General features: G+C 43.5%; 1 protein-coding gene across 1 annotated transcript; it reads left to right on the plus strand.

Moving 5' to 3' along the window:
* Nucleotides 1–3,986: 3,986 nt before the first annotated feature.
* Nucleotides 3,987–25,987, plus strand: GPHB5 (glycoprotein hormone subunit beta 5). The gene is made up of 3 exons (XM_086936665.1): nt 3,987–4,099; nt 5,234–5,503; nt 25,688–25,987. Exons 2-3 carry the CDS (start codon nt 5,300–5,302, stop codon nt 25,874–25,876), a joined length of 393 nt encoding a protein of 130 aa, XP_086792791.1. The 5' UTR covers nt 3,987–4,099; nt 5,234–5,299; the 3' UTR covers nt 25,877–25,987.
* The last annotated feature ends 25 nt before the right edge of the window (nt 25,988–26,012 follow it).

Raw genomic sequence — 26,012 nt, forward strand, 5'->3', positions numbered from 1 at the left:
CCCTCACCAGCCGCGGTTGAGCTGTGCTCGTGACGGAGCGGTTCCGTCATGGCCCGCCAGAATAGAACGCGCCGCGCAGGCGCGAAATCCGCGCCACGCAGGCGCGGCGGCCGGGCCATGACGGAACCGCTCCGTCATCAGCACAGCCCAACCGTAGCTGATGACGGAGCGGTTCTGTCATCAGCAGGGGAGGGGTTAAGGTCTACCTCCTCCTGTACTGTGGGAACGTCTGGGGTGAGTTTACCACACCACCTGGCCCTCCTCAGTAAATCAAATATGCCCATCATAGATAGCCAATCATAATAACAATTTGCACAGGGAACATTGGCACTTTGACACTTATCAGCATCGAAGCCAACAAAAACGACATCCAGCATACCATCAAAAATACAGGAGGTAGAGGCAAAAAGTCAGGGAAAACCATTCCAAGAATGCCAACTCTAACAGTCAACAATGAGCACTAACTACAGTGAGCCACACTGCTAACTTCTGCACAGAGATTATTGTCAATCTGTGTTTTGTGTAGGTGAAAGTAATGCTACACCAACATTTTCAACTGTGCTTAAGTTTAGGAATACAACACTGACACCACTTCAATGAGACGCTTTTTGCACTGAGAGACATGGGCTAGATTCAGGGCTCTGAGTGAGGTACGTGCTGCTACTAGTGAGCACGAAAAGTAATATCAAGCATTGTCAAACCCAATAGGTCGGGCTGTAATATGCCAATGCATGTAAACAGAGGCACTCACAACTGCTGTGTACGGGTATTGTACACCCATATGCTATGTATCTCTTTATAGCCTGACCTTTTGCTTTTGGCCCCATCTTCAATGACCCTTAGTGCTCTAAGAATAGATGCCAGATGTATGTAGATGTCATCAATTGGTGATTGATCCTATCATGCTATTCTAAACATCCCTGTGACCATTCCATAGTGTAAGAATAGGTGCCACCCATCAGTGTCTTAGAAAACATACTTGGGTTGTCGCTAAGAGACTCACTGCCACTGTGAGTGGAGAGTTCAAATCCATCTCTTGTATCATTTTGAAGGGCAATCTAGGCTGAGGTTAGAATGGATGTTCCATGAGCTTCATGTAATTGCTGTCATGCCTCAGACCAATATTGTCAAAGCCTGGGACAACGCCAGGGAGACCAATTGGAATTATGTGGGATTTCAAACTACAGACATTTCAGCTTGGTTTCCCTGAGGGAGCAGTCATGGTTGATATGTAATTTGGACAATTTGTCTTCTCTATATTCTTTGTGTAAAATCTAGACCTAAGCAATGAACATTGAAATTTTCTTCCTACCAGACCCTCTATTCAAGTCCCAAGAATTTGACACACTGGAGTGCTGGTGGCACACAAGAATTTCCTGGATTTTGCAAACCACTGTGTTGTGTCTTATGGCTTATCTGTGATAATGCATGGGTGTTTAATTGAGTTTATCTTAGTGACCTAAAATAACTGTTTCTGGGCAAATGGCAACATAAACCACTTTCTTTATTCTTTACTCCAGTCCCGTGAAGATATTTAACCAAAGAACTAGTATAATCACACTTTATTACCATTGAAAATAAAATACAATGTGATAATTTTAGATTTTTCAACTTTTTCTAAATGGGCAGATTGGTAACCAATGAAAAATTGAGTTTCTCAGGATACTTTTTATGCATTGATCAATTACTTGAGAAGTGTAAGATCCTTTAAATTAATCCAAGCCAATGATGCAGTCCATCTAAATTTTGCATGATGTATGCGTCGTTTGCACTGTTTTTAGTTTGGTCCGTGAGAGACATTAATAAAGGTAGGGTTTCTCCAAGCTCAATTTTAAATTCACATATCACCTTATCATTTTGCACTGCATTCTTTTCCCACACAACTTAATCACTCTCATCTTGTAATGTAGACAGGAGCTCAATTTCTCTCTGGCTACTCTCACAAAACATTCTCGGGCTCCCCCATCCTTATGATGAGGTTGTAGCCCTTAGTGTCACCAGTGTGACATCAATGAGGAGACCCAGATGATGAAGCATGTCACCTGATGGTAAGTGATGGGAATCCGCTCACCTAAATAGGACTTTTGATTGTAGTATTCTTCATTAAGGTAGTTGGCGCCCACACAAGTATTGGTTTGCTCTAGAGTTCATAGTGTTCAGAGTTTTGCTTTCAGACCCTTGGATATTCGTGTTGTATGGATGTTGTGGGGGAAGTTATCCAGGTCAGGTCTCTAAATATTGCCTCAGACCTCTCCATAACTGTGTAGCAAAATCAGTACCAGGTACACAGCAGAAGCAAGTCCTTATGGCTGTTGGTTGGGGCTCCTTTCTCTTTGCTTCCAATCTATTTTTTGTTACACTAATATTGAATAATACTTAATTATTCCCTATCAGTGTAATAATAAAGTGGAGTAAAATTAGCTGGACTTAGGCCCTCCCTGGAAGATAAGGTAAGTAAAAAATGTGTTTAAACGTATATTGTTTACCTGCTTGAGAGTGAGCGTGTGGTTATGTGAGAGTGTGAGTGTGTGTAACTGTGAATGTGTGATTGGGATTGAAGCTCAAAGAGCGTGTGATGTCACTTACGCTACCCTTCGGTGAATTAACGTTCATGTGCATGTGGCCCAATTCTACTGATGGCCCCTTGGAGCGTTGGTTGTGTTTGGTTTTGAGTCAACCCGGAGTAGGCTTAGTGTAAAGGACTCACTAAATAATCTAATAGTGCCAAGAAATCCTATATTGTAGACCGACCTCTTTAAATCCACAACATACATACAAGCACCAAACAAAGGGGCATATCCACAAGAAAGTGGCAAAGCGTGTTGTTAAGGCAAGAAGGCTAACGACAAGCTTCGTCACTTTAGAAAAGCAGGTCTGCACCATATTTACTAGAATATGGTGCAGCCCTGAGTTTCTCCCTGCGCTGGTGCTAAATTTAGCTGCCTAGCGCCAACGCAGGCACCCTTGCATCATAGTGCAAGGGTGCCTATGTTGAGAGGAATATTGTTTATGTGCAGGAAGGTCCCCCTTCCTGCATATAAACAATATTGAAATGCTGCTTTGTAACTTTCATATGTGCTGCTTAATTCAGCACACATAGAAGTTGCAAAGCGGCCGTTTTTAAAAATTATTGTTTGTGTGAAATGAAGGGTCACCTTCCTGCACATAAACAATCATTGGTGTTTTGCTGCTTCTATGTGTGCTGCACAACGCACCACACATGGAAGCAGCAAAAAGGGGAGAAATAACACATTTCTCCTCGTTAAGACCAGGGTTTCCCTGGTCTTAATTTTGGTGCTTCCTCCTATTTACGCTGCTCTTGTAAATAGGCGTCAGCGTCAATATCAATGAGTGTTATGGTGGAAAGCCCACCACAAGATCCATTGCCCAACCCTTTCACGCTAAGTATAGCGCGAAAGGGTGCCTTAATTACACTTTAAGTGGCTCAACACTGCCTTGTAAATAAGGTGAAGCCTCTATCGTCCACAATGTCACTTTGTGGTAGTGGTAGGAGCTTGAAAATATGCCCCAAAGTGTCAACTGAGCTCACTTTAGGATACAGATTTTTTTAAATTGAACCGTATGTGCTAACGATTGTTGATACTTGCTGTTCTTCTTTCGAGGTTCAGTGCCTGTTGAAACAGCAGCTGTTTGCGATTTGTTGCTACCTGAAAGAATACCAGTAATGATCCCAGGCATCTTCTGCCTTACTGAATAAATACAATGGTTCCATGCTAATGCTTCTTACAATTATGTCACCCTCCCCTCAGCCCCAAGCCCTGCCAGGAGATAATGTGTTTTGTTTGAGTGAATGCAGGTAGGAAACAATGCCCTCAGTATGAAGAGGGAGGCTGGCTTTGGGATCAGCGCTTTTGATGTTTCCTGTAGTCCTTGCAAGATTCTGCCTCCCCTTAGCTTTGATTGACAAATCCCTTCCTATATATCTCAGCAATTAAAGGACTCGAGAGAGGCTTCGCTGGAGAGCCCCCGGCCGAACCTATTAAGTGCTTCTGTGCAGACGGATTCCTGACAATCTCTCAAACTTTACCTATTAGCAGGTTTTAAAGCCAGACTTCCAGCTCTGCAGCTCACTAACAAGGTAAGTGTTGGCCTGGGTCTGTGTCCGTGTTCCTGCTGCCTGGAATTTTCAAACTATAAATCACTAAAAGTATTTAAGCAGAACGCGTTTTAGAAATATAATTGTTATTATCTGGAATAATATTGTATACACCTTAGAAATGTAGGCTATGTACAAACACATATCAATATAATGTACAAGATATCGAACATTAGCCAAAATGTATAATATTGAAAAGCAACTTCTTGTTGTCCCATTTTTCTATCTTTCGCTCTCTCTTAGTGTTTGCATGAATGTGCATGTCTATGTGCGTGAGCGACTATGGTTGGGGTATGTGGGTGAGTTTGTCAATGTGTGTGTGTGGGTATACGTGGATGTGTGTGTACAGAATACACACACTGGGGCAGCTGTGCGCGGTATAAGTAAAAATAACATAAAATAACATAACACACACACACATATATATATATATATATATATATATATATATATATATATATATATATATATATATATATATATATATATATATATATATATATATATATATATATATATATATATATATAACACTATAGAGAGTGATAAGACATATAGCTAGCAAGGTAACCACGAATTTTCATTTTCTCCCTAGTCCAACATTATATTTTCGAGACATACATTGAAATACGTTTAGTACCAAAGCAAATTCATCCTAATATTATGATATATAATAACTGTTATGCAGAATTAGTCATAAATATGTGTTAATACATTCTATAGCTATTTATTTACTTCATTGTATTGTAATGCTGGCTTCTGGCAGACAGCTACCTCGTAGGACCAAGAACTATGTTGTAAGCAGTGGCGTCATTAACCAATCCCCTTTCCAAGCAATGGATGAGAGAGAAGTCCATGTTTGGACGTGGGACTCTATCATGGACAGCAGGTGCCTGTATTTTGTGTTTGAGGTGTCTAAAGTTCATACCTATAACACAAAATGTGTCCATGTTAAGCCATGACGTTTAGATAGCACAAGTTGGAAATATCAGTGGGGTTTGCTCCTCTCTGTTTCTGGCATCTTCTGTCTGAAGCGCATACATTTTCTCAGAGAAATAAGGTCACCACTGTATGTGAAATAATGTATACACTGTTTTTTGCTCCTTGGCCTTCCAGACCTGAGGCAAGAAGGTGTGCTTGGAATTGTGTCGCGAGGTGGCCGTCGGTTTAGTCCAAGCAACAATGAATCCTCACCGCGTGCTTCTTGGCTCGCTAAAGCTGCTGATTGTGACTACCTGTCTCAGTGCTCTCAAGACCTCCAACGTCAACCTGCGCACGTTCATTGGCTGCGCTGTGCGTGAGTTCACGTTCATGGCCAAGAAACCCGGCTGCAAAGGGCTGCGTATTACCACTGATGCCTGCTGGGGTCGCTGTGAGACCTGGGAGGTGAGTTTCACGTTATGCTATGTTATGCGCTTTCATCTGTCTTGTTATGTCATGATATGTTGCAAGGATCTGTATACAATAACTGCCTATATAGACGGACGGCCATATTAGATCCAATCGACTTGAGTCTCTTGTTTTTGTTTTTTTATCATCTTTTATGTGTACTATTATCTGTTAAATTCTCGCATTATATGTTATTGCGTGCCTGTTTTACTGTATTTTGTCACGATCATGTGAATCGCTCTGATACCTTCGAGTCTAGCTAGCGCTATATAAAACTTAAAAATAATAAATAAATAAATAGAAGACTTTGAGTTGGGTTTGCTTTGCTTTTTTAACACAAACCTAAGGCAAAGTCTACCAGTTGGATTTACAATCCAAAGCAAATCGAGATTTGCAATGGACTGTAACACAAAGAACCACACTGCTCTGCTTAATTTTACATCAGGGGCTGTTCCATGAATGGTGCATGGGTGTTCCCATTCAACCACCCAAGGGTTTCGCGATAAATCCCTATCAACAAAGAATTTTAGGCAAGTATTTGCAGCAAAATCCTGGGGCTTCCTGAGGCAGGTCTAACTCGGAGAATTTTTTTTAATTCTCCTCATTTCTCTCTTTATGTATGTGTTCTACAGCACACATTCAAAGAGGGAAATGCCTTAAAGTATTGTTTTTTGTACAGGGACATCTTAAGAGTTTCGGGGGCCGGGGGCCCTGGGCCAAGCATATTTTGGGGGCCCCTGTGAGGAACAGTTTTGCATTAATGATCCTATTTCAGCTCTTTCATGCCCTCATTGGCGGAGTGCACAGGCACACTCGTCCAAATTCTAAATGTGTTTACATGTAATATTCAGGGGCAGTGACATGTGTTTACAATATTGTAACACAGCAGCTGCTCGCCAAAATTATTGCAAATAATCTCTGTGACACTCTTCCATTTCTCATATGTGAGGTCCTGATTTGATCTAAAAGAAACACTTTTATGGATTTTACATGAAACATAAACACAGCATTTCTCTACAAAATGTCTGTAATACACACACAAATATTAGCCACATTAAAATAAAGCAAAGGAAAGTGCCATTTTAAACAATCAATTCAAGGTCATCAGGGCAAGACTCTGCAGAACAGAGCTGGTTCTATCAGGGGGCCCCCTGAAAGGCTGGGGCCCTGGGCAAGAGCCCACTTTGCCCATGCCTTAATACGTTTATGTTTTTGTACACAACACTCCTGGACAAAAACTATACTAACCACAGCACAGCCACCCTTGCACTGTAGTGCCAGGGTGTCTGCGTTGGTGCTTGGCAGCTTAAAGTGCGTCAGTGAACAGAGACACATCTTAGTAGATATGGCGCTGTTGTATTCTCTCCCATTCACGCAATGCAGTGCAATGCAAAATAGCGCAGCAACTTTACTTGCTGCGCTCTGTGAATTCTTTGCAATTTAGGCCCAGACTTTGCACGTAGCAGGAAGGCTAAAAAAACATAGGGATCATGAATGCATAAAGTATAGCATAGGGTAAAGTGTGATTATATAAGCAAAATAAAATGAGACCAAAAACAAAACTACCTCATAAATGCAGTGATAAATAAATGTTTCCAATTTTAAACATAGAACCATTGTCTGACAAAATATCTTTTCTTCCTTTAGTAAGCCATACTAGTGACCCACTTTTCTTATTGCAAGAAATGATCTGCCACTAGAGCGCTCTTGTAATAATAAAATAATATCTCCCATTTTATACGGATATATCAGTATTCCACGTATTACAGAATTGTTAATGCCGAAGAAACATTATAGTCACCTAAATAATTGAAATTTTGACCTACCATTTGCATCCACTGATCAGTGCAAAAATGAGAAATTCACCGACTCGAAATTACACTTTGCACAGGTCGGCATGTGGAAATGCCAGTGCAAATTGCCTGGCCACCAGTGTAAATTGCCATGCATGTTGTCCAGAGATTATCGACGCAAAATTTAAAGTCAGACTATTCGCTACTTTGATGCAATTACATTCTGCATTGGAAACATGAGAGCCAGGATGAAAGGTTTCCAAAGTGACACCTTTCTTTCTGACATTCATGTACAAAATTTCAATGTGTAAGGGATGTTTAAGAAACCCGAACACAATGCACATCTACTCTTGTTTCACAGTTAATAAAAAGCACATTGGTTTTGTCCAAAGCCGTTACCAATTTAACAGGCTTTGTCCTGCCTGCCCTCGTGTTGATTTTGGGCTCCAAAACATACCTTTCGACTACCAATGCACAATTTTAACTGTTACACCCAAAATTGATGGTTCAAATGAGATCTTCTGAATTTTTTTATCCTTAAATTTCATTATGAACAAGACAGATACAAATGGGCCTTATTGACTGTTACTAAAATAGGTGTCTGATCCTTGGCTTAACTTTCAGTTTTTCTGAATAAATATTCTGTCATTTTCTTAGAATACTTGGAACTGCAAATTAGCAACAACATTCTGTCCATTTATGTATTCCCTTTTTGACGTAGATTTGTCCTTTCATACAGTGACTGAACAGCAAACGTCTCTCATTTTCGGCAATATTACACTTTAGTCTGATATGTAAAGCTAAACGTAAAATTAAAAACTACCAAAACAGTTAATTAATACCTTAACTGCTGGTTGTTTTGTTTCCGACACTCTCTTACACAACGCAGTTTGTTCTTTACATCTACTTATCATGGTCCCTAGGGACAGATCTCCAAAAGTTCTAGACAATGCACTAACATTTCCCCAGACATTACTAAACATTGGTTCTTACTCATTCAATGTAAAGATTATGCCGTTGAATAGAGCCAATCTGGCTCTCATCTGTGCATTACTCTATTCATGACGTAGGGCCAGAGTGACTAAGTATTCATGCAACACAGCACAGTAATCAAATTCTCTGCTGTGCGAGGGAAAAACACAGCACAGAGTTATAGCCACTAAGACTGGCCTGCAGCAGCTGTAGTCCCCTGCAGTGATGCAGAAACATGTTGTCTTGCATGATGCACAGCCAGGCACCATGTTGCAGAGGTATGTGCTGTCTTGCTTAACATTTGTAGTGGAAGCTTGCCGTTCCTATTCAAATTCCCATGCCTTGATGAACTTAGCAGGATCCAGCCCATTAGATTGTTATGCAGTGCACAACACATGCAGTGTATGCTTTTTTTTTTTTAGAAATAAACACATTTTCCTTGTTTCTATTTGTTTCAAGGACACATTCGTGTTTGACACAAAGCCCAGTGTGGCTGCCTTTGTATAGATTTGGCTTATGTCAAAACCAATGAGTATTTGCGCTTCTTTTCCCCAGTAAAGTCCCTTGATAAACAGTGATACAAAGCAGCGAAATACCAGTGCAAAAACCTTGTGAGACTTTACATAATTTTACATCGTATTCTGTTGCTTTTCGACAGTGCAAACCTTTAGTAAATCTGGGCCCTATTGGTTTACCCAACTGCCTGAGTAGTAAGTATGGGCGGAAAATTTGTTCTGCTCGCGGAATTAGCACATTTTTGGCAATTTCACGATTCGCGAATCGTGTGAAATTGCCCAAAAATCCACAATTTGCGAGTTGGCGGATTTCTTTTTCTTGTTCGTGCTTCAAAATTACGATCTCACGTGCGCAGTATTGACTTACCATGATTCTGCGTTCGCTGATGAGTTTTCCTCCCTGTTTGCATGCGCTGCGAGATTTTGGTAGCTGGCCAAGCGACGCCGCAATTGCAAACACGTAATTGCGACCCGAAACAGGAAATTGTGAACGCGAACACGTCATTGCGACCCGAAACAGGAAATTGTGAATGCGCAAGATCAAGCCTCTGAGATCGAGTTGAGGAGGATTTTAATATTCTGATGGTCGTACGCTATGTGCACAAGGTCACACCACGACCGTTTACAGCTCCAACATATCACATCTCTGAAAACCTCCCTCGAGCCTCCTTTTCAAGGCTCTTGTCTGTATAATTGTGAGCTGGATAAATATCCTACATGCCTCCAATATGCATTTATTGCAACTTTTTTAGGACTCTAACCCAATTTTTATCCAAAAAGGTATTTTGTAAGGTAATATCCAATCGGATTCGTATATCCATTGCTATCAGAGCAGAAGAGAGCTTGCTATGCAAAGTGATCTGCGATCTAACACATTCAATTAATACATCTAAAGGCCTTTTCCATTTTTAATGAAATCTGGCAAATGTCCCATGCACATCTGACGTATGCGACTTCCACAGGTGTTCATTCGCCACAGCTTTTTATACACTTTACATTTAAAGTTAGTGTATAATTTGCAGTAACTTTTTCTTATTTCATTTAGCCGAGCTGTTCCATTTATGTAAAAAAAGAAATCATAATCATATTTCATTAGCAGTGTGAATACTGTGCAATTATACGTATGGTATGTGTCTAGGATAGTATTTGCATACTATATTTCTACTATGCTGAAGTCACCAAAGACAAGATTTGCACTTTTGGAAGGTAGGAGATAGTAAATATTTATTCATGGATAATGAGTCTAATGTTTTCGAGTTAGCTCTACAGTAGTAATTTGAAGACTAGGAAAAATAGTGCACTTTTGATGCAAACTGAGTTATGATTCCATAATTTAGGAGGAGGATAGTGTAATTCTTTTTCTGACAAGTGTGTTGTTGAATAGATGTTTTTTTATCTGCTTCTTAGAGTTCTGGATTCTCTTGATACTTTGAGATTTTGCAATCTAATTTGGGATATTGGGGCGGAAGGCTTTGTAGGTTAATCAGACTGTTTTGAGTGAATAGTTAGCTTTAAAGTTATCCAGCTTAACTGTTTAGGCTAGATGGGATATTTTATGAGTTGATCTCTTGATTTATCTTTACATTGTTTGAATTGGTGAATTTATCTCTGAGTTTGTTGATTATATCAAAGAAAAAGAACAAAAAATTGCTGCATTTAGGTTCACTGGGACCCCCGACTGTTGGAGGTAATATTTTATGTGAGATACTATTAAAACAACCTATTGGGACGTGTTCTTGGCCCATTGGTTTGTGATTTAAGGCAGGAGACTTCGGGTGTAATTGCAGTAATTTTGCATATTTTCCTTTGCTTTTTAAATTGATTATAAAATTTAGTAGAATTGAATTTTTTTTCAGTCCTTTTAACACTTCTCAATTTCTGTCCATTCTAACTGAGATTGGGAGATACCCATTTAAAGGATTGCTTTTGGTTGTGTTTTATCTCATGAGAAAACGATATTGATTGTTATTTCCTTTGGAGTTATATGAGTTAGGAGGAGAACATTTGAGAACGCAGCACTTGTCTTCTACGTCTCTGAATTGTTTTGTCCATGTCTATTTTTGTTTGTGGTGGACACTGAGAACAGGAAAATTACATAATGATAAAGGGAATCATTGTGTGCGCCGATCTGTACATTTCAAATGGGCCTTAAACTTGTACCAAGTATTAAACATGAGGCCAAGTACACCACCTTTGATGGATTACAGAGAGTTTGTTATGAATTCCAGGGAGTTTTTTTTAGGAGGAAAGCAAGAGCTATGAGACAGTGAGGTATGTGGGTGTATTCTATTTCGTGTTGTAGTGACTGAGAAAAGCATGTTTGTGGGAGTGGAAAGGCAAAAGGTCAGGAGTTCCTTGTGCTATGCATTAGGAAGATGGTATTCCCTGGAGGGTGATAGATTTCGGTAAATCTGTTTGTGGCCATCAAGAAAAATGAGATAGACAAGTCAGTGCTCAATGTATGTAGAAGGATATATAGGACAGATTACAATTTGAAGTGCCTTCTATACTTTCTCGTGAGAGTATACCCGTGGATGGTTCCATTTCAACTTACCTTCTTCTTTACATAACCAAAGCTATTATAGTTAACAAAATAGTGTAGCTAGGAGGAGGCCTTATTTGCCACTCTAGTGTCAGCATATCAGAAGCTTTAGGTCAAGTGGAAGTTTATTTCAAAGAATAATCCTGTGAAGAGAATCCAGTGCTCAGAGACTACAAATGACACAGAAAATGCAAGATTCCAATTTATGGGACCTTACAGATGGAATTAAAGTTAGACCATGGGAGGCGTCAATAGTTAACTAGATCCTAAATGTAGAATTCCTTAGGCCTCTGTATTTCTAAAACATTGTAGCTAAATTACAGAAAAGTCATAGAGGCCTAGACAAACACGTTGTACAGTCTAAAAGAGAGGTCACCACTTCATGGATAGATGTGGCCTTTTGACAAAAATGAAATCAAACAAAGCCTTTCAATTCTGTTCCAGGTAAAAGTAATTTATTCTGGTTAATTTAGGAATTGAGGGGTTCGGTGATAGAACTGCATTCATTTTTATCCCCATTATTTTTACGTTTTGTTCAGTGGCTGGTCTGACACCAAGTACATCCATTGGCACCATCAGCACAAAATGCAAGATTTCTGTTTGTGAGCCATTACCCTTCATTCTGTTGCAAGCCTTCCTATATACCATTGCTTCCTGGCAGTTATTGAAGTTTGTTCTACAAGTAACGGAGAGTTTCTCTTTCCTTATTGTGCTTGGCTGTCTTATAGCCATTATTGGAGCTAAACAAGGTGCTTTGTGTGTGTGGTACTTGCCTTTTTAAAGTTAGTTCGTGCTTCAAGGGGAATCCAATCTAGATCTCTCAGAATTGGCATGTGATCTCATCTCTTCAAACCAGTGACAAGGCGAGCAGACACATGGCAAACAGCTTTGCGAGGTGCCATTGTGGATTTTGGGAGATCTCAGAATAGAGTGTTACCCCATTGAGTTGTCAAGTCAGAGTCAAGTCAGAGAATTTATATAGCGCACTACATACCCAGAGGGTCTCAAGGCGCTTAGAAAGGGGTGGGGAATTACTTGTCAAATATCCACGTTTTAAGTTGCTTTCTGAATGCTAGGTGGTTCTGGGTAAGGCGAAGGTAAGCGGGGAGTGAGTTCCATGTTTTAGCAGCCAGGTATGAGAAGGATCTGCCTCCCATGGTGGTCTTGTTGATGCGAGGTACAGTGGCGAGGGCTTGGTTGGAAGAACGTAGTTGGCGGGAGGGGGTGTAGAAGGACAGTCGAGAGTTGAGGCATTCTGGTCCGATATCGTAGAGTGATTTGTGTGCGTGGGTTAGCAGTCGGAAGGTGATCCTCTTCTTGACGGGTAGCCAGTGGAGGTCTTTAAGGTGACCAGAGATGTGTTCGTTGCGTGGAATGTCTAGTATGATCCTGGCTGAGGCGTTTTGGATTCGTTGGAGTTTCTTCTGGAGTTTAGCGGTAGTGCCTGCGTAGAGGGTGTTTCCGTAGTCCAGTCGGCTCGTGACCAGAGCATGGGTGACTGTTCTCCTTGTTTCGGTGGGGATCCAGCGAAATGTTTTTCTGAGCATGCGAAGAATGTTGAAGCAAGAAGAGGATACGGCGCTGACTTGTCTGTTCATTGAGAGTGAAGAATCCAGGATGACGCCTAGGTTCCGTGCGTGGTCTGTCGGGATGGGTGCTTTTCCAAGGGCTTCCGGCCACCAGGAGTCGTCCCATGCAGAGGGGGATGTACCTAAGATGAGCACTTCTGTTTTGTCTGAGTTCAGTTTCAGACGGCTTTGTTTCACCATTCGGCAACTTCTTTCATTCCTTCGTGTAGGTTAGTTTTGGCTGTGCTGGGGTCATTGGTGAGAGAAAGGATTAGTTGAGTGTCATCCGCGTAAGAGATGATGTTGAGGTTGTGTTGGCGGGCGATGGTCGCGAGGGGGCTCATGTATACGTTGAAGAGGGTGGGGCTGAGTGAGGATCCTTGTGGTACGCCACAGATGACTTCAGTGGCCTCGGACTTGAATGGTGGGAGGCGGACTCTCTGGGTTCTTCCGGTGAGGAACGAGGTGATCCATTCAAGTGCTTTTCCTTGGATTCCGATGTTATTGAGGCGTTGTAGAAGGGTGCTGTGGCAGACTGTGTCGAATGCTGCAGAGAGGTCGAGGAGGATGAGGGCGACTGTGTCTCCATTGTCCAGTAGAGTTCGAATGTCGTCTGTTGCTGCGATGAGGGCGGTCTCAGTGCTGTGTTTTGCTCGGAAGCCAGATTGTGAGGAGTCGAGGGATTTGTTGGCTTCGAGGAAGGCGGCGAGCTGGTTGTTGACAGCTTTCTCGATGACTTTGGCCGGGAATGGAAGGAGCGAGATGGGGCGGTAATTTTTTAGTTCGGTGGGGTCCGCTGTGGGTTTTTTCAGAAGGGCGGTGAGTTCAGCGTGTTTCCAGTCTTCCGGGAAGGTGGCGGAGTTGAAAGAGCAGTTGATGACGTCTCGGAGGTGCGGTGCTATGACGGAGTCAGCTTTGTTGAAGTTGTGGTGAGGACATGGGTCTGTGGGGGATCCTGAGTGGATGGAATTCATCAGGCGGATTGTGTCCTCAGTGGAGATTGGGTTCCAGTCGTTAAGGGTGTTCACGGGGGGAGAATGTTCAGCAAATGGTAGGGTGGGTTGGTTTCCGGGTTGGTTGTCGAAGCTGTTGTGGATGTCTGCAATCTTGTTGTGGAAGAATGAGGCTAGGGAGTCGCAGAGGGCTTGAGAGGGGGTGATGTCATTGGAGTTGGCCGAGGGATTGGAAAATTCCTTGACGATGTTGAAAAGTTCCTTGCTGTTGTGGGCGTTGTTGTCAAGTCGATCCTTGAATGCTGTTTTCTTGGCCTTACGGATTAGTTGGTGGTGAGTGCGGGTGGCGTTTTTGAAGGCGTCCTTGGTGCTAGCGGTTGGGTCTTTTTTCCAGGCCTTTTCAAGGGAGCGGCAGAGTTTCTTGGACTTCTTAAGATCATCGTTGAACCATGAGGCCTTTTTGCTGCCAGGTTTGCTTTGACGTTTTTTCAGTGGTGCTAAGGTGTCGGCGGTGTTGGATAACCATAGGGTGAGGTTGGCGGCGGCTTCGTTTGCGTTAGAAGAGTGGGCTGGGGTGTTTAGAAGGAGCGATGCGGAGATCTGGTCCGTGGTGATTTTGTTCCAGTTTCTTTGCAGAGTTGGTTGGAGGTGGTTGGTGGGTTTTGGTTTGTTGTAGGTGATGTGAACGCAGCTGTGGTCAGTCCAGAGGAGATCCGTAGTGTGGCTGAAGGAGACATGATTGCTGGAGGTGAAGATGGGGTCGAGTGTGTGACCTGCGATGTGGGTGGGGGAAGTGACTAGTTGTTTAAGTCCGAGGTTGGCGAGGTTGTCTAAGAGGGTGGCGGTGTTGCGGTCGTTGATCTTTTCAAGGTGAAAGTTGAGGTCTCCCAGAAGGATGTAGTCTTTGGAGGGGAGCGCGTGTGGGGTGATGAAGTCCGTGATGTCTTCACTGAATTTTGCGCGGGGTCCTGGTGGTCTGTAGAGGAGGGTGCCTCTGAGAGTGGTCTTGGGGTCGATGTGGATCTGGAAGTGAAGGTGTTCAGAGTTGGCGAGGTTGGCGTCAGAGCTGGTTGAGATGCGGATTGATTTCTTATGGACGATAGCGATTCCTCCTCCTGTGTGGCTGGTGTGGTCCTTGCGAGTGATCTTATAGTCTTCAGGGATGGCAATGGTGATGTCTGGGGCGGAGGAAGCGTTCATCCATGTTTCTGTTAGGAAGGCGACGTCTGGAGAGATGGTGTCTAGTAGATCCCATAGGTCAATGGCGTGTCTGTGGACCGATCGGGTGTTGAGAAGGATGCATTGTAGGTGGTTGGGGTCGGGAATCTGTGTTGTGGTCGTAGTGGAGGTGTTGTCGGTGCCGATGAATTTGCAGGAGTAGCAGGAGAAAGGTCCATGGGTGTGTCCAGGAGCGGCTTGGACGCAGTTGGGGGCGCGGCCGGGGTTGAGGGCTAGGAGGGTGGCGGCATCGTAGGTAAAGCGAGAGGGCTGGGAGGAACGGGGGCCAGGGGGTATGGCGCTGGGCGCGGTCCAGGCGCGGACGGGCGTAGACGGGCGTAGACGGGCGTAGACGGGCTTACCTTTGGCGCACCTTCGGCGTGGCCGCAGCGCGTGGACGCTGCGCGTAGGGGCATCTGCCTTAAATGGTGGATGGGGGCGGAGCGTGGGAGGGGCCGCTGGGAGGCGGTATCGGGGTATGCATGGCTAAACCACACGTGCCTCTACCACGCAGCCTAAACCAGAAATGTGTCTTAATCACTCATTTCTTTATCACGCATGCCTTTACCACGTAATTATGTAGTAAAGGCATGAATGGTAAGGGGGTATGCATGGCTATGGACGCAACGCCCCTCCCCTGTCCTAGGTACAAACTCCCCACCTGCCCTCTCCCACCCTGACGTCCAAATACCCTGACCCCCACCCAACCCACACACTGTCCCTAACTCTTAACAAACACTAGCTGACCCCCTCCCACCCCCAGCGCTGTCCCTAAAACTACCCCAACCCCTTCCACTACCGTGAGCCTAAAACCCAAACCCCCATTATTAAAAAACTACCCGACCCTCCCTGAGCCTTAAAAACGACCCCACCCTCCCTTAGCCCTAAAAACGACCCCCGATTACACATTTCACTCCCCTTGCTCTGAGGCCTACAACCCTGTCCCTTAACAAACACAACCCTGACCCCCTCCCACCCCCACACAGTCCCTAAACTATAGCCAATCCCTTCCACTGCCCTTAGGCCCAATACCTTAACCTCCAATTTAAAAAAATACTGACCCTCCCCCAGCCCTGAAAACTACCCAACCCTCCCCCTGCCCTGTAGACTACCCCAACCCCTGAAAACGACCTCTGACCCCAGTCTTGAAACCTACCTCCAACCCCCAGCCCTGAAAACTACCTCCAACCCCAGCCCTGAAAATTACCTCCAACGCCAAGCCATGAAAACTAGCCCAAACACCCAGCCCTGAAAACTAGACCCGAACCCCCAACCCAGAAAACTACCCGACCCCAGCCCAGCCCAAAAACTATTCCGACTCCCCCAGCCCAGAAAACTACCCAACCCCCCAAACCCAGAAAACTACACAGATCTCCCCTCAACACAAAAAACGACCCGACTCCCCCAACCCAGAAACCTACCCAGCCCCACTTACCTCACCACATCTGCCTGAACCATGCATATGTGTGGTTAAGGCATATGCGTGGTTAAGGAAAGTGTGGTTATGCTTACGATGTCGGAACAAGCGTGGCTGTGGGCACGGTGCTCTGACTGTTTCCCTCCCATCGAGGAGAGCAGAAGGCTAGCACCTGCATTCCTGCTCTAAAGCCTGTCTCAGGGATGTAAAGATTCAATATCTCTATTAAAAATAGTTAGAAAGAGGTCGTTTCCACAATTTTCACAGTCCAAGTTGCCACAGTTAAATTTTGTTGGATAATGAACCCCAACGATTTAGCAGATGGCAACAGTTTGTGAGGTAATTTGAAGGACCCAGTGTTTGGACTGGCCATCGAGTTTCCATTGACTAGGTGAAGAGGAATTCAGTTTTTGCTGGATTTACTTTCAGAGAGAAGGAACTCACCCAGTTAGTTTTCGGAGAGTGATTTTGAAGCTCAAGTGATTTTGAGATGCATGTGCTGCTTTAAGATAGTGTTGTGTATTATCTGCAAATTGAATAGTGAGGATGAAAAGATGGAGCCACTACATTTTACCAAAAGAGCAGAACACCTGAAAAAACCTAGTTGAACAAACTGTGATCTGTCAGCGAGGAAAGACGCAAACAATTGCATCACGTATCCACTGATTCCCATTCTGGTGGATAAGGTGGAGAGTAGTGTGTCATGATGAAATACTGCCAACAGCTGCTAACAGATTTAATAGTACCTATAGTCATTCATCACCATTGTCAGTTGTACTCAGATTATCATCTATTATTTGGAGGGAGGGTTGCTGGGTGCTGCATTTAGTTTGGAATTCCAATAGATAACAGCATCAGACGTCATTGTTGGAGATGTGTGACAGTAGTTGCTTAGAGACTGCTTTTTCAATAATGTTTTTCAAAAAACAGAGCATGGAGGTCGGCCTCAAGTAATGGAGGTCCTCTGAGTCTAGTATGGTTCTCCCTTTTCTAAGTAGGCATTTACTATTTGGTGAATTAGTGGAGCAATGTCATGAGCACATCAATTCGGAAGGTTTGCAGGGAAATGATCTTCTCTATGGGATGAGGGGTTGAGTGAAGCTATGTCTAAGGTATTAGGTTTTGGACTACTGACTGTCCTTATTGTTTCTTTCTAGGTTTTTCAGATGGACTTTCGCATCTCAGACTGATTTTCATATCTATGTATTTTTTAGACCTTATTGATGAAAATGCTGCCACTATTGACAGCTATAGAGGTTGAGCATGGTGTGTTTGGGTTATGGGTTGGATGGAAGTATTGTTTAATTATTTGGAAAAGTACTCTGGGTCTGTCTAAGGTTTCCTTAATGTGTTTGTAAAGTAGTTATTTTTGTGGCAATGATGTTGTATTTGAGTTTTTTGTTGGGTTTTCAGTGCCTGTAGATTTCGATGGGTTTTCTGCTTACACCAGATTTTTTTCTAGTTCCTGCTTCTCCTTCTGCTTAAATATAAATGTGGTTGTGGGTGTTTTCTTTTCTATGTGTTTGGAGCTTGATTATTTGAGAGAGGCCATGTAAATTTGTGATCTCTCTTAGTTTAGGGACACATTTTTTTATATTCCAGGAGATGTTAAAATATACCATGAAGTTGTTGGTTGAATAATAAAGTTTCATTTAGGTAACGAGGAAATTGATATGCGTGAGGAACATCGGGTTATGTGTTACGAACAACAGATGATGTGTAGTGTACACCTTTTTTTTGTGTCAGGCTGTCTGTTACTGATATCCTTTTGGACGGCATTTCCAGCTGGACTCATCTATGACTGCAATGCCCCTCGTATTGTGTGGGTTCTTTCTCTCATTCCATCCAACATAAAGTAAGTTTGATGCTGATCCTGTAGCACTAAAGTTGCTGCTTCCGGGCATGTAATAACATTTGGGGGAATAGATGGCTTGGATTTTAGTGAAATATTGGTGTGCAATACACTTCCTGGCCCACATCTGGAAGGCAAGGAATTGGCTTTGGAGCATCTTCAAGCAACAAAGAGACAAATGCAGACATGTTTAAAATCGAAAACGTAGGTCCTCATTATGAGTGTCCCGCTAATTGGTGTGATATTTATCGCACCTGTTAATATTAGAATGTGTTGAGTCATAATTTATCAGTTGTGATAAATATACCACACGATTAGGAGTTTTTGCTGGGAACAACCTGCGGATTGTGGTTTTATCACACCACAATTGTGGTTTTCTGGTAAATATTGGCCATTTTGACCCGTCTATAAATATTCATCACAATATTCACAAATGCAATGTAGCCAGAGTTACCACTCATATTGTAACTAACTGGGCTAGTCATAAAGATGGCCAAAGAGTCCCGCACCTAAAAGAGGGTTTAAAATTCAGCTTGCATGGGGTAGACCTACAATATGGTTCTCCACTTAGATCACATTTGTTGCTCCACCTAACAGACCTTCAAACTACCAGGCTTGTCATTTATCCCCTTGTTCCAAATTGTCTAAATAAACCCCTTTATCCCCTTGTTCCAAATTGTCTAAATAAACAAGTACTCAGATTAAAATAGGATGCGAAAAGAGCGGCAAGGAAAAATATGCAAAAAGTTTTGGAAATCTGATAGAGTAGCAATGCTCCATTGCTATCTAGCTAAGATGGCTCCAGGCATAAATACATGCATAGAACTAAAAAGCCACAGCTGGTCAATTACCAGCTGAAGTTGTGATTGTGAATGAATTAATAAAGCACATGGCTACTCAAGTGTGACCCGGCGCTATATGGTCTGTGAAAAGAAGCAGATACAGATGGTGATTACTAAGAAAAAAAGCCAGGTTTTAGGATTTTTCTTAAAACTGACTTTAACCTTTGCTTGATGCAGGTCAAAAGGGAGCTTGTTCAACCATAGAGGGCCCAGAAAGGAAAAAGAGTGACCTCCTGCAGTGGTCAGACAAACCTTAGGAACCTTGTACAGATGATTACCAGAGGAGTGTAAACCCCTAGCAGGGCTATAAAAGGCAATCTTAACCCGAAGGATAGTCCGATACAGAATGATGGAGAGCCCTATGCTTTAAGAGTGCTACTTAAAAAAAAATCTGTTTTTTGAAGGGAAGCCAGTTCAAATTCCGCAAATGACAGGAAATATGTTACCATCCCAGAAAACCCAGAGCCAATCGTGCTGCTGCATTCTGAAGAGGAGATATTTTGGCAAAACTGCATATAATGCTTCAGCGTTGTCCAATCTGGACATTATCAAGGCCAATATCATAGTATTCTTCACTGAAAATGACAACGAAGATAGCTGTGATGTTGGCCCTTGCGCTGTCCAGATTGGACTACGCCAACACATCATATGCAGTTCAAACTGGTTATCTTGTTATAAACCTCTCATATGTACTCCCAACCATATGGATTGCCTTAAAGGATAAAGAACACTTATATCAGTGTTTGGTAGACAAAATCCCCTTCCACGTTTATGAAGTAATTATCTATGTGGTCTGCTATATCTCTTTGGGGATCGTGTATATTTCTTCTTCTTTCAGTAGGTCTTTCTTCTGAATTCAGTGCGTTATTGCCATAGGTCTCACTATTCATTCCATGTTAAAGTGACTTGGGCATCTCCCTTTCAGGTGATCTTGAGCTTATCTTTCCTTTAGTATATACTGCCAAAAGATTTTGCTTAACTTGTAGGGTTCACACTATTTTTAGTTCTTTCAGTAGGAATTTACTAGGAAGGTCTCTCCCTGCATATAAGCTCTGTCTCAGACACTTTTGTCTGAAAGAGTAGCCCTAACCTGTCTTCTTCATATCATGTTTGCATACAGTACTCCAGAGTCACACTTTTTAACTGGGCCATTAGGTTTCATGCTTACTGTTTAGTGCTTTCACTTAGACTGTTAGGTTGCATTTGCCTCCTTTTTAATGGGTAGAGACAGTTCTCCATTCCTAGTACCACTTATGCCACTATCTATGTCTATTGATGCTGAAGATGTCCTTGGAAATACTTTCTGGGGAAATGGGAAGGACTACTTTTCCTTCACAAGCATCCAACTTATTTCAGTCTAAGGAGTAGCAGGCCATGTAAGATTTCCACCTATAACAACTTAATGGCTGCCTGAGTGATTTGTCAATGTAAATTCAGCCACTGGGAGACAGATTCAGGATGTAAGATGGAGTATGATTTCATAACCAAATTATGAGTTAGGTGATGGAAACAGTCAGTCTCATTTTACCCCTGATAAATGTTGGCAGGCCAAATTTACCAGGTGAAAAAAACAGTGGGCATGTAGATTTTGGTGCAGTTAGTACCAATAGTGGGTTGGGCTCCATTTTCACAGACAATGACATATTTGGTGTTATTTATCACTTAAAAAAATTAGTGCACAATAACACAGGACTTGTAATCAGGGCCTTAGTAGGATTCCATATTTACCGCTGCTAGAAGACATTTGTAATTACTGTGTGGAAATCAAGGCAATGTTACTGGGGACAAAGCATGGCTTAACATCTAAGGTTACACTTAGTGGTGAGGTGTTGGAAGTTTGAGACTAATGAGGGGTGCATTTGGAGAAAATATAATATGGCAGCCTGGCTGGAATTAGGATATTCATACATAAATTCTCGGAGTCGGTGGTAAATGTGAGCAGTGAAACAGCAGGACAGGGGTGGAGGGAGGAGGGAATGTGGCCTAGCAGGGGGGAGCTTTAAATGCTTGTCTCTGAACATAATGTGTTATCCTCTTACAGTTAGAGAATAGGATCTGCGTATTATGTTTACCCCCACTTTTTGCAGGTGTTTCACTGTTTTTCCACTTTAGTCTGGCTAGGGCCCTGCTATCCAGGACCCAATCCTAGCTGCTTCCTCTCTAAATTGATTGCATGTACTATAGGTACACTCCATTTTGGTTACTAGGGTACCCTTGTGAGTCCCTAGCATATGGTACACTAGGTACTAAGGACATAGGTACCCCAGAGGCCTACCAGGGGCTGAAGCATGTATTATGCCACCCCTGGGAAGTCTTCCAAAATGAAACCAGAGGACTGCTACTGCAGCCTGGGTAAGGTGGTGCATACACCCCTTACTAAGATAGAGGCTACCTATATCTACTTTTAATCACTGCACATATAAACCTATCAGTCACTCCTATGGCAGGCCTTATCAATCCTGAAGGCAGAGTGCTTGGTTTTGTGTGAGAGGGTGCCCATGCATGAGCTGGGCCCCTCTGCAGCTTTTGGAGCCTATTCTCTGAGGCTGTTCTGTGACGCAGCCAGACCATATAATCTTAAGTGCATTATAACCTCGCGGTAAATGCTAAGTTTGGAATGGCTGCACTGAAACATGTCATGTTTGGTGTCAAACACTTCGGAATTCTACCCCCCCGCCAGTCCTGGCGGGGGGGGGGGGTAGAAGTCCACCTTTCTAGAGAGAGAGACATGTACACACTGGTCTAACCGGTAATAGTTTAAGTGACCTGGCATCACAAAACGGATGCTGCAGCCACAGACGAATCTGGCCTCCTGCTGCTGACCGAAACTCCGGCAGGGGAGGCCTGGACAATAGGTTTCCTGTCACAGGGAGATGTAACCACCTCCCAGACGGGCTTTAGTGTTTTGGGGCTGGGTGGGTGCACTCCATGAGTGCTTTGAAAGTTTGCACTGAGGGCACACTTGGTGTCCCTGTGCATAGCCCAGTTCAAACCAGTTGCAGGGGCTACCAGCCCCTGCTCTGGCGCAAAACTGGACAAAGGAAATGGGTGTAGCCACCCCTCTTTCAAGACCCTCCCATAGGTGGGTCTCCAGAGTATGTCTAACCCCTTTCTTAGGTATAAGTAAGGAACCCCTGGCAACAGGACTTTAGATTACACCTGGATGAAACTCTGAAACTGAATCCTGAAACTTTGATGCTCTACTAAAGACTAGGGGATGGAAGAATCTCCCTTGGGGTCAAGGAGTGACTCCACTGCTTTGCAGGCACCAACGAAGCATCTTGCTGGTCTGCATTTCCGAAGCTCCCGCTGTACTCCGAAGTATTTGTGATACAGGAAGAGGATTTCCAGACTTCTCAGAGGCCGACCCGAGTCCCCAGCAAAGCTGAGACCCGCAGCCCTCATGAGGGACGTGGAAACGGAACTCCTGGACACCGTGCACATTTGCTGGTGCATTGACATCTCAACATTCCTTGAAGTTGTGCATTGGGTTACTTATAGCCCAAGCCCCGAGCACCATCTGCACCAAAGATTGTGGGCCTACACTCCACGAGTGTTCCGTGAGCCCGCTTCTTGCATTTCCGCTTGAGGCTCCTTTGCGATCCCTGGTCCGTCAACTGGTGGGTCCCTATGACGGCAACTCTGATTTTCCTTGGGCTTCCCTGGTTGCTCCAGATGTGCCTGATTCCCCACCGCACGGTGAGTCCCTCGGACCTTGCTGGTCCACACCAAAGCATTTTGATTCCTGCATGGGTTGCTGTTGCCAAGGCTTGTTGGGTCCAATTCGGGCACCGCAGCACTCGACATCCTTTGTGGGCAGCTCAATTCCAGAACCTGGTTGTCGTCTTTGCCTCCTGGTCTTCACGACTGAAGAGTCAAGCTTCACCTCTTTCACCTGAAATCACACGACATCGGTCGGCATTCGACTATCGTGCCCCTGGTCACTGGCAAGTGACCCAGACTTTGTCCCCTCTGCTTTCAGGTTCTTCTCATCTTCGATCCAGGCTTGGATCACACCGGACACTTTCCGCTTGGACAGCAGCAGCACTTTGCAGTAGATCGCGATTGAAAATGACGACGAAACCCGACACCAAAAGACACCTATGCACCCAGCTTCCCTGGGTGAGGTCACTCGAGTACTCCGGTGCTCCCGTGGGTGTTGGCTCTAGAACCCCTTAAGTCTAAAGGGGTTTGCTCCAAGTCCTCTCCTAAGTCTTTAATCTTTAAATTTCCAACTGCGACTTTCCCCTTAGAAGTTAATGGTGATCCGCAGCTGTGTTTAGACACTGCACGCGCGTCCCCTGTGGGTCTCCTGTGTCAATACCTTGGGTGGTTCCTTGTGCCCCCAATACTTCTACAGGATCTAGGCCTTGTGTCAAGTCAAGTTGTGGTTCTTACACCACTTTCTTAATATATGGTTTGGTAAGTCCCTAGGGCTCAACATATATTGTGCTAATTTACTGTGTGATAATAAGTTTACTATATGTACTTTTGCCTCGAGCCTCATAAAGAGACTAGAGGGATGTGTTTAGAATAAATACATATATTTTATATATATACCTGGTGTGGCTCTCCTTTCATTTGGTTATTCACAAGGTTATAGACTGGTAAAACAAGCTGCTTTACATTCCTCCAAGACTTAGCCTGAAGGCTGCTCTCCCAGCTACCACTAGTATAGCTTTCTTTAAAGGTTGTCTTTAACCTACCATCAATAGGGTCGTTTGGACTGGTGCAAGGTGCCCGCTAGAATAGTGGAGAGCATATGCCAGGCCAACTTCTCACACGTACCTTATGAGAGGGGTAGACGCAGGCCAGAAACTGTGGTTGGGTTGCACTTCTAGCCAATCCCATAGCAATTATACCAGCTGGATTTTCCGAATGGTAAAAACAGTTCTCGTGTTTACTCACCTGTAATATCCAAGTGGAGAAATGCCGGGCCACTTATAATTGAGCAGAGATGTATCCAACGTGGAGAAACTGCTCCACTCAAGTGCTTGCTGGTGAAGGGCACTTTCTGTCATTAGTGATGCTTCTTCACTCATATGAAGGTATTTTATCATTTTTTATAATTTTCAATGCTGCTGTCTGATGCTGGAAGCTGGAAGACTGGAATAAACTCAAGGATATATTTGATCCTTTATTGTCACTGCTACATGAGTGATAGATCTATTGCCTTATTTTGTAAGAAATGTTTGACCTGTAGGATATTCATTTGTAAGAACTGGTTGACCTGTAGGATAGCTCAGCGGTATAAAGCCTGAGATTGGGAGATCTGTGTAACTATTCTTCTCCCACCATAGTGTTCAAGTAGTTTCTCACTTCATTTTATGATGAGAAATTTCTTGGTAGAAGAGATTGAAAACATTATTTGAATTGCAATATAGACGTGATGGGAGATGCTATATACATTTTGAAAACTTATAGGGGTTTGTGTGGAATTGCATACACAGAGAATCTCTATTGCCCATAAAGCCTATGGACTTGATTATGTGATGGACCGCTTAACTTGTGGTGGAGGTGCAATGGTGATAAGGGACAAGCGCACAGTGGTCTGAACACTATTCCTAGAATAACGGTGTCGAACCTGTAATCCCTTGCACTGGTGCAGTGGTTTTGAAGCAACAATATGCCTGCAGGTGCTGCTGCGGCACCACCAGGCATATTACAAGTTTCCTCACCGCAACCCTAACCACAGCAGTGAGAACGCATTTGTTAGAGTGACGGTGAGGAAACAAAGGGGGCCTGCCTCCTGGCCCATGGGATGCATGAAGGGGGCACATGGTGTGCCTCCCTGTGTGCATGCATGCCTAGTTCCTGCACGGCATGGACTTAACAGTCCATGCCATGCAGGAACTTTCTTTGGCGTTCCCATTGCGGTGCCTTTTTGTAAGGCACAGCTGTGGGAATGCCAAAGGACCGCCCTCCAGACTACAAGGAAACTTGTAATCTGGAAGGCGACTGGTAGTCGAGTTTGGTGGTGCGAGAGTAGGCAGAGCGGGGCGGTGGTGTGCCACCCCGCTCCCTTACCACCAAACACTTAATCAGACCCTATGTTCTTTAGCTATTTTCTTTAATGTAATAAAACCCACATTTTTGAGAATTTTTCATGTGAAGTGAATCCCTCTAACATGGATGGTTCTGGATAGCTTTGCATACCGTGGAAGTATTGAAATATGTTATGAGTGCTTCTTCACAATTGCTTGCAATTTGTTTGGAAAATGTACTATTTGGCCCTTTTATTTACGGTTATTTTTTCTTGAAGGAAAACCCCTCAAACCCTTGAGGGAGGAAGAGTTACTTGCTACTCTGGGTACTAACATATACCCCACCAGTTTGAAAGCTTTTGAGCTGCAATCTGAACCTCACTTGTCAGCAATGGGCACAAACATTGTTATTACATTTTCATAACAAAGCAAAACATATTCGTATACATTTTTGCTTAACATCCAAAACCTTTATTTTGCACACATTTCTTTAAATGCTCAGCTTAATTTTATTATTCTCAACAGAAACCTATCTTGGAGTTGCCTTACGTCGATGCACATCACCGAGTATGCACCTACAACGAAACTAAACTGGTTACAGTGAAAATGCCGAACTGCAGTCCAGAAGTGGATCCCTTCTATACATACCCTGTAGCCATCAGGTGTGACTGCGGGGTGTGTTCAACGGCCACCACCGAGTGCGAGACATTCTGAGTGCCTCTCCAGCTGCATACCTGCCCGTAGTGCAATACTTATAGCAATAAAAATATATTCTTCATGAATGCACTTGCTTACCAGCAATTAGATATTTAAATGATGTCTTTATACTGTATAAGGCAGTCGTTCTTAA

This window comes from Lissotriton vulgaris, chromosome 9 (genome assembly GCF_964263255.1).
Source record: "Lissotriton vulgaris chromosome 9, aLisVul1.2, whole genome shotgun sequence".
Lineage (NCBI taxonomy): Eukaryota > Metazoa > Chordata > Amphibia > Caudata > Salamandridae > Lissotriton > Lissotriton vulgaris.

Bases quoted from the DNA above. Each gene is read 5' to 3' on its own strand.
- GPHB5 (XM_086936665.1), top strand. From the start codon at position 5,300: ATGAATCCTCACCGCGTGCTTCTTGGCTCGCTAAAGCTGCTGATTGTG. The intron at 5,504-25,687 runs GTGAGTTTCACG...TATTCTCAACAG, and splicing joins GTCGCTGTGAGACCTGGGAG to AAACCTATCTTGGAGTTGCC.